The sequence below is a fragment of the Paramacrobiotus metropolitanus genome, unplaced genomic scaffold (genome assembly GCF_019649055.1).
Source record: "Paramacrobiotus metropolitanus isolate TYO unplaced genomic scaffold, Prichtersi_v1.0 Parri_scaffold0000027, whole genome shotgun sequence".
In the NCBI taxonomy this organism is placed as follows: Eukaryota; Metazoa; Tardigrada; class Eutardigrada; order Parachela; family Macrobiotidae; genus Paramacrobiotus; species Paramacrobiotus metropolitanus.
In genome coordinates, this window is record NW_026570247.1 from 519,192 (window position 1) to 527,810 (window position 8,619).

An 8,619-nucleotide genomic window follows, 5' to 3' on the forward strand; every position below is an offset into this window, starting at 1 on the left:
CCATTAAAAAAAATCTCCCGGTAAAAACATAAATTAGACGAGATTTCGGCGGTAATCAGCGGTGACCGTGTGTAAGACGGTGTAATAATTGCACTGAGCACGGTGGATCCATAACGCTGAAGAAACGCTGCAGCCAATCCGCGCGCGGCTGATGGTACACGGGGGGCGGAGCTAACGCCCTGTGGACTGTCGTCAGCGGAGTAATCAAGGGATGCGCTGGGTGCTATCTCGCTGCTCCATCGGGCAATTACTGCCTTCTTACCGCGCATCCCTGCATCGGAATTGGTCCAATGATGCGCCGTTGACAGCGTGGAACCCTTCTCTCTGTGTTGTGTGTATTGAAGACGCGTTCGTTGGCGCGGCATTTGCGCCTGTAGCATATCTCCGTATGAGTAGTGCATAGTCAGCAGTCAGCCAATCGATAGGCAGTCAGCATGTCCTATACTTAACTGCATTTAACGTCAACTGCAATTTCTCTTCGTCTAATCAGTTATTCACCAGCCAGCGTCGTGTATTGGCAGGCGCGAGCTTCTTGACTGCGACTTGTATAGTGTGTATGCGTGTATGCCATTCTGCATGCCCATCAAACGCACGATTCACGGAATTACACTGTTCTCCACAAGATTATTGCGCCAATTGAATTTTTCAACGACTGACGAGAAAAGTCGCTGGTGTTTTATTAATCGTCCATAATTGGTGGTGGTGTTTTAAGTGGATACGCTACACGAATCCCAGCCGCGACGCTGGCCACTTTAATTAGGATAATTGCGGCGTTGTTGAGAGAGAGTTTTAATACGGCGATTAAGCCATTAGCCTCCCTGGGCCCCGTCGAGTGACGTCATCGTAATTATTACTTGGCGCGGCACGCGATCTCCGCTTTTTTAAAGCAGCGCCCGCGTGGTGGTTGCATGGAGATCCAACATAACTACGGGATGGCGGCGGCCTACCCCAACATCCGCAGTACAGGCTACGCCGCGATGGGCGGCGGCACCAGCATGTCTGGCCCGCATCCCTCCGCGCATGACGCTGTGTTTTCTGCAGCGGCCCAGGCCGTCAATTCGGCACGGCCCTTCTCCGGCTACCCGTACGCCGGACACCATCTCTCCCATCAGAACTACGGGCAGTCGGCCGCGGCCGCGCAGAACGCCTTCACCGGACTGAATCTCTACTCCTCCGCGTGTCCCAGTCCGCCGGCCGACGGTACGTCAACGTGTATAAAAAAATAAATTTTCCTGTCACTAATCCGATTTCTTACGTCTTCGGTGCATTAATCTGCCGATTACGTTATTAATGTCTAGTTAATTATTCATCAGAAACCGTTTAGTCAGTGTTTGTGTTTTTCACCGGGGTGCTTTATATGGGTCGCCCGATAAGTACCAAGTACCAACCGAGACAGCATCGTCGTTTAGCCATCATTAAAAACACTTAAGCACGCGGACCACCGTAATTGCACTGACTCTACACACGTAATTATTGTAATTATGTTTAATCTCGCGTCGGTGCTGGGTGATTTGTTAGCTGACAGGATTGCCGTTTAACTACCAACCACTTTCCAACAAAACATTATCAGGGCTATCATCGCGCACGGCCGGGCTGTTATAGCATTTAATTAGCGCTGATTACAAGGTCACCGTCGGGTGTGTGCGCGCGTACTTTAAAACTTGGATACATTTCAGTTAAATTACGCTTGATGATGTTTACATTGGGCGCCGTGATGGGTCTAATGAGCGGTTGGTTACGCGGGCGCCCTGACAAGTACAATTGCGGGGTGTTGCGCCAGTGTGTGGAGAATGTGTCAGACGGTGACCTTAATTGCCACGGTAGATATACAGTGTGCGCGCGCGCCCGTTCCGGTGTACGCGACAATTATGCGTGTGTTTTGATTAGCGATGCGGATTAATGAGGATGGGACGATGTAGTAGGATAATACCGAGTGGAAAGCGGTTAAAGCTAATTCCCCGCAGGTTGTCCTTTTATTCACAGTCAATTGCATTCGCGGCAGCGTCCAGTGCCGCTTGCCGCGGCAGTAATGTGTCAAGAATGCATCACACAGGGGCGGTTTTCAATCTGTCCGATGCGCCGATGAGATTTTGTCGAGAAGTTGATTAGTTTTAAAAGAGAAGTGCTTTGCGAAGAAAAAGGCCAAGACACCGGCGCGATTTTACTTAAAAGCTATTTATTCTGCGATTTTTCCCTAATTTTTGCAGATTATTTTATCTATTTATTATGCTATTAATTGTGGATTATTTTAATAATTAATTATATGAGGTTTAAGAAGTGTAGGTTAATAATAAAATATGTGTGGTGGAAGAGTGATGATTGTGCTTGATATTGGCAGGCGAAAAGCCGCTGGAGGAGACGACGATAATGCGCAACGGAAAGGGCAAGAAGATGCGCAAGCCGCGCACCATCTACAGCAGTCTGCAGCTGCAGCAGCTGAACAAACGCTTCACCCGCACCCACTACCTGGCCCTGCCGGAGCGGGCCGAACTGGCCGCCTCCCTGGGACTGACCCAGACCCAAGTAAGTCTCGTTCCCCGAATTATTAGAGAAAATCTAGAAAATTCCCAGCCCGCCGCAGCAATTAATCACCGGGGTTGCTATCGTGTCACGCAACACACCGAACCGGCCGGTCGTCGTGTGCGCTATGTTAAGGGGCGATATGTGGAGTGGGCTCTCGTTAGTTGAGTAAGCCTTGCGTGTCCTCAACTGCACCGCTCCCATCCGCTGGTCAGCTGCTGCGTTGAGTGTCTGTGCAGTGGCACCTTTCAGCGCCATTGTCGTGGCAGGCTATGAGTGTCAGATTGACCCTGTTCCAATCACGCAAGCTTTCATACATGCATCCGGGTTCTGATTTACATCCACTCGTTCACTGCGGAATTATGCCGGAATTATTATTCCCGAAATTTATGGCGTATTAACGGCAGATAACGCTCGGATTTGCGATTTAAATAAAATTTATTCCCGTACTGTATATTTTATGCATTCATTTTACCGCTGAGCAAACTAGCTTGAAAGCTTCCTTCAATAACACTTGTGCATTTACTAAAATTATTCTTAGGTAATAGCTTTATGGCGTATTAACGGCAGTTTGCGGTTCATCATCAATCTAATCGCATATCATATTTTATTACATTATTTCGCCGTTAAGTAAAATTGTTTTAAAGCGAACTTTCTTCATTAATACTTGTGGATTTACTAAAATTATGGTTAGGTTATGGCTCGAATTTTAAGCCGATGAAAGCCGGTTTTTCTCTGGAGAAAAACATAACGCGAAATTAGAGTGACATTCGCCGTTTTTATTGATGGGCAAATTAGCCGGTAATTATCAATGATATGTAAGACAACAGTCAACGCAAATTTTTTTTCCCATAAGCACAATCCGCCGGTAAATAACGGTGTGATGTCAGACGAGTGAAGAATGCTTGCGCGTTTGAAGTTGCGGGTAAAAGTCATTAAAATCCCGGCGCGGGAATGATCCATGGCGCGCATTAGCCGGTGGTGTTAATGCGCGTCTCGCGGGACTCATTACCACCGCCAACCACACGGCCAGTGTAATGGCTAAGCAGATTCCGAATCTCGCGGGATGCTGCGGATATTATGCGGCCGTGTGTTCAACACCGGCCCGTAATCAATTAATTGGCCTAATGCCTTACGTAATCCGTCAGCGCTGCTTATATCTGCTCGCAGTGGCTAGTGTCGTGCGTATGCTGGCTCTGCAAACGCAGCAGTGACAGTGTCATGTCGCTGAGCGTATTTTCCAATCACGAGCGCCACTGCTGTTTCGCCAGACCTAATGGCCCAACACATCAATCACTGCCAGCAACAGCACATCTGTAGAGATTGGCTCATGTTTTCTCATGCCGTGTTACCAGTGTTTTCCGCATTATCCGCACCGGCCATCTTGACCATGTTCATCAAAAACGGCTAACCTGTATTATCCGCGATCGGCGTGCCACATACGGCGCCACATTTCACCTGTCAGCACACCGCATTATCAGCCATATATTAATATACAAACATGAAGGATTATTCACCGTTTCTCAGAGTATTTTATTTACGTATCATCTCCTTAACATTTATAACAGATTTTAATTAGCATCGTTTTAAGTATAATTTCTTAGTAAAATTCATTGGTAATCGGCTTACTTTCCTAAATAAAAATAGGCTTACTTTGCTAAATAAAAAAAATTGCTATAAATAAGCCAGCTCTTTCGTCAGCAAATGATTATGGAAGAAGATATTAACTAAGTATTAAATACGTGTGGAGAATTAACATCGATAAAGAGCTATTAATTTTTTTATTATTATTTGTATATCCATATGTAAATCGGCGGCTTGTATAAATGGCATGGTAGCGTGTAAAGTTGCAAAGCCGTGGCTAAAAGTGTGGAGGCATGATTGGAAAAGTCGGGTTGTTGGCACGAGCTGCGTAGGCCGGAGAGTGTGTGTGCAGTGTGGCCGGGGAGAGAACAGGTTTACAGCTGTCATAAATCCTCTTAATTCACCATTATGAGCCGGGGTTTGGCAGGCGCGAAGGGGCTTCCCCGTGGCACAATGTCTGCCCGAGAGTGTACACTGTGTACACGACACTCGACGGAATCCCTGTCCTGGATTCCCTGCGTGCCCATATCAAATATTATCGCGCAATAATTGATGCAAAATGCACCACTCAAAGCGCCCAGCACCACCACCGGCACGCAATGGGCCCGCTGCGCCGCATTGTACAGCACAACAACGCGCTGGCTGGCCTTTTGCGCTGCACTACTGTAGAAATTTGTTACGTAAATATTTAATAAGTGGGACACGTTGGAAAGGCCAAACAAATACTACAGGCAATAAAATTTATTAATGAATCGCGCTTGTACTAAATAAGCCGAAAAAGGGGGCCATAGATGAAATAATCCAAACTAAAATTAAATTTATTTTGAAAAGGGTTAACAAATATCAGCAGACGATATCCGGTTAACTGATTAATACAATTTAAGAAACATGCTAAGCCTACAATCATGATTTTTGAGCAAAACAGTTATTAAAGGTCACCATGTAAATAAATTTCGGAATAAAATAATAAATACAGCGAAATACGAAGTAAAATTAAAACAGTTTAATATAGTTTTGGTATGTAATTATAAGCAGAAAATTTTCTAAAGGTCACGGTTTGATGTATGCATATCTGCAGGTGAAAATATGGTTCCAGAACCGGCGCTCAAAGGACAAGAAACAGGGCAAAGGTAAACCAGGCGGCGGAGCGGCCGGTCCAGGCGGGAAGAACTTCGTCAATGAGCGGACGCCGGAGTCGGACGACCCGGGGAGCCCGCTGGGCGGCGATCACACCGGGCGACACCCTCCCCCGGCAACTGCTCCCCGGTCAACGCCAGCGTCATCCAGACGGCGCCGCTGTCCTGCGCCGTCATGCAGCAGCAACAGCAGCAGGAGGCCCCGAGAGCACCAACGGCAGCCTGGCCTGCAGTCCCCCGGCGCACCCCTACACCCCGCCCATGCAGCCCTGGGAGGTGGGGATGGGCGGGGGTGGGGGCGACACGAAGCCCTCGCAGTTCGGCATGACCAACCAGATCAACATGCCCGCCCCCGGCTACCCGCCCTTCCTGGGCGGCGGCCCCCAACACCACCACCACCCCCACCAGCATCCGGCCCACCACCATGCGGCGGCGCACCACCAGCAGTACTGGTATCCCTCGGAGAATATCGGCCACCAGGCCAAATGGCCCAATTAATTGTTAAAGCGGCCGCTCCGCAGTGACGTCACCCGGCAGCGAATTATTGGCCAAATTGGTTCCTCGGATGCGACATTCTCAGACTCCCCGAATACCCCACCCCCGATTCTGATCTCCTCCCCCCGGCACTCGCGCTCCCCCCGCTGGCCAAGCCTCCACACCTTAGTACACGCGTGCACCCCGGCGAAATTAAAATGCCGGGAAAAACTCTTAATCTCTCTTTTTCTTTCTGTTGTACAATAAACGAAATTCAAATTCCCAATGCATTCAACGATTCGGTGTGCCACGTCTCTGTCTGTTTCTCCCACTGCATGGCGCGCTGTTAACCACCAGTGACCTTTGGGCCGTGTGCTGTGCGCGGCTGTAGAGTGGCAGTATTTGTTCGGTTTTTGGCCGCATATATAAAAAATTATATGCCATACTTGTAGACGAACGGAGAATGCAATCTCACGACAACATAATACTCGAAAAATATGGTTTGTTTGCTTTCCGTTTTTAGTCGCATATGTATTTTCATTTATACATATTTAATATACAAATTTATATATGCATTGCGTGTGTAAACGAACAGAGACAGTATAAGCTTAGAAATACGGTTTGTCCGGTTTTCGTCGACGGAATAAAAATACCCTTTTTTAAATTCCACTGAATGCCGGTGTATATATAAACATTTGTGAAGAATACGCACATCCGTTCTGCAGCGCATACACTTCGCATGAGTAGACAAGCAGTCCGTTCTGGCTGTATAGATACGACGCCACAGCCACGCTTGACGTGAATTGTGTGTGTGCTGTGTTTTTTTGGCATGAGAACTCCAGCAGCCGGGTGAGGTCGCGCATGAGCGCTCGTTCATAGCGCCGGCTGATACAATACTGAATAGCAATGGCTACACTATACACACACTGCACGCTCAATGAGAAAAAGCGCATGACCTCGGCGCGCTTCCACTAATTACGCGCTGCGACGCGGCCGGGTCAGAGGCAGTTTTATACAGCGCTGTAGCGCACGGTAGTGGAGACTGGCTCAGGAAACGCCGGAATCACTCAACCGGTCGCGGTGCAGCAGCACAGAGCGCCGTTGCAGCACGCACGCATGGACGCCGGAGTGGCAATCCCGCAATTCCCCGGCTATTTCACATCCGGCTGCCGTCATCCCTCTGCACCGGCTTCCGTTTTATCCTTCGCACTGGCAACACGTTCCGGGAAAATCATGTAGCACACAACGACGTCAGCGGCGTCGATTGTGCTGTGAAAAACACATTGTGTTTTCTTTTTTTCAAGCACATATTTTGAATTTATTAATTTCTATTTTAAATAAATTTTATCAAGGTCACTTTACTATTTTATTTATATTTTGTTTGAATGTAATATGAATTACTTTCGTTGATTTTATTTGAATTTTATTCGATTTTTCTGTTTTCGTGTATTAGTGAATATTGCTACACTATTTTATATTTTTATTTTATTTGAATCTAGTATCAATGATTTTTGTTGATTTTGTTAATATTTTATTCGAACGTTTTATTTTCGCTTTTGTAAATAATGTGGGTTATAATTATTATTATCCAGTAGCGGATTACGAATGTAATTTGGATGTTTAACGCTGCAAGCTGTGTTTAGGAGATCTCTAACAAGCAGTGCCGTTTCGATACAGTAATCGATTGGTTATTTTCCCGAATCAAACAGCCGTTTCAGCTGATCTCGATTCTCGATAGACAATAACGCGCCGGTTGGATAATAATCACCATAATCGCCATCAACAAGCCGCTTAACGAAGCTGCCCTTTAGGCACACAACCCGGTCATCCACTCGGTGTATAACCTTCATTTGATCAGGTGCGACTGGACTGATCCCGATGCAATGCGGATGATAGTGCACATCACATCTCGAATCAGCGATCATCGGCTGATCTCCGATCGGATCAGCAATCTGCCGCGCAGATCGGCTCGTTAAGTGCCCGATTGTCGGCACCGTTCGTATCTCTCGTTAGCGCCCGTGTGCCGCTACTCTACACTTTTCCGCGCAGTAATTACAGCGCTACATCTTTGCCGGCCGTGGTAATGGAAAACGGGCTACCCGATCATTATCACATCGTACCCGCTCATTCGCCCATTTAACCGGCATCTATACTTTTCAAGAAAAACACTCTCTTCTTTAGCGGTTGATATGAGCGATCGGTGGACGAGGGAAAGCGAAAAGTCAAGTTCATTACGCCGTCGTAAAATAAATGCCGGTTGTAATGAGGAGATTATGGTGGGCGCACGATCAGCCGGAGCACTATAGGGTATAATGCGTCTGTGTCGTCGTACTTTTGTTGCGGATTATGCGCGTCTGCGCGTCGGCATTGTGTCCGCGACAATAGCGTCCCGCGGGGGGCGGCTGTATGGTGTAACGGTAGAGGGCGACAGCGCCCCGGGTGTACATGTATAAGATCGGCTGCAGCGGGCGGAGGAGGAATGCAGCGTGTAACCAAAGCCAATAGTATTAGTCTATTGGCTTTGGTGTAACCCCTTCGTGTAGGCAAAACATTTGGGGGCGTCGCGACGCACGCAACGAAGAATGCCGGCGCCCGCGCCGTCTCCGCGGGTGCAGCGGACAGCCATCTGACTGCCCGGTGCGGAGGTGTCCAGACGGGGAAAGCGGAAAGCCGGTTATTACACGCCTTAAAAACGCTGACAGCCGCTCCAGAACCGATTATTACGAAGAAACGAGCCGGCTCATCAACTGGACACTGTTATCCTTACTCAGCGTTAAAAATTAAAACGAGGCAGCTACATTTTTAGTCTTACGTTGCCGATCATGCGGCTATATTTGGCAGGCTAGATTTCTGTTCGTTATCGGAATTAACCAGACTATCTTGTCTGCATGATACAGGATTAAAA

At 47.7% G+C, this 8,619-nt stretch overlaps 1 protein-coding gene across 1 annotated transcript; it reads left to right on the forward strand.

The window, feature by feature from the left end:
- Positions 1 to 263: 263 nt before the first annotated feature.
- LOC129587932 (homeobox protein DLX-1-like) lies at positions 264 to 6,200 on the forward strand. The gene is made up of 3 exons (XM_055481907.1): positions 264 to 1,200; positions 2,339 to 2,523; positions 5,183 to 6,200. The coding sequence occupies exons 1-3, from the start codon at positions 909 to 911 to the stop codon at positions 5,762 to 5,764; spliced, it is 1,059 nt and encodes a 352-aa protein (XP_055337882.1). The 5' UTR covers positions 264 to 908; the 3' UTR covers positions 5,765 to 6,200.
- The last annotated feature ends 2,419 nt before the right edge of the window (positions 6,201 to 8,619 follow it).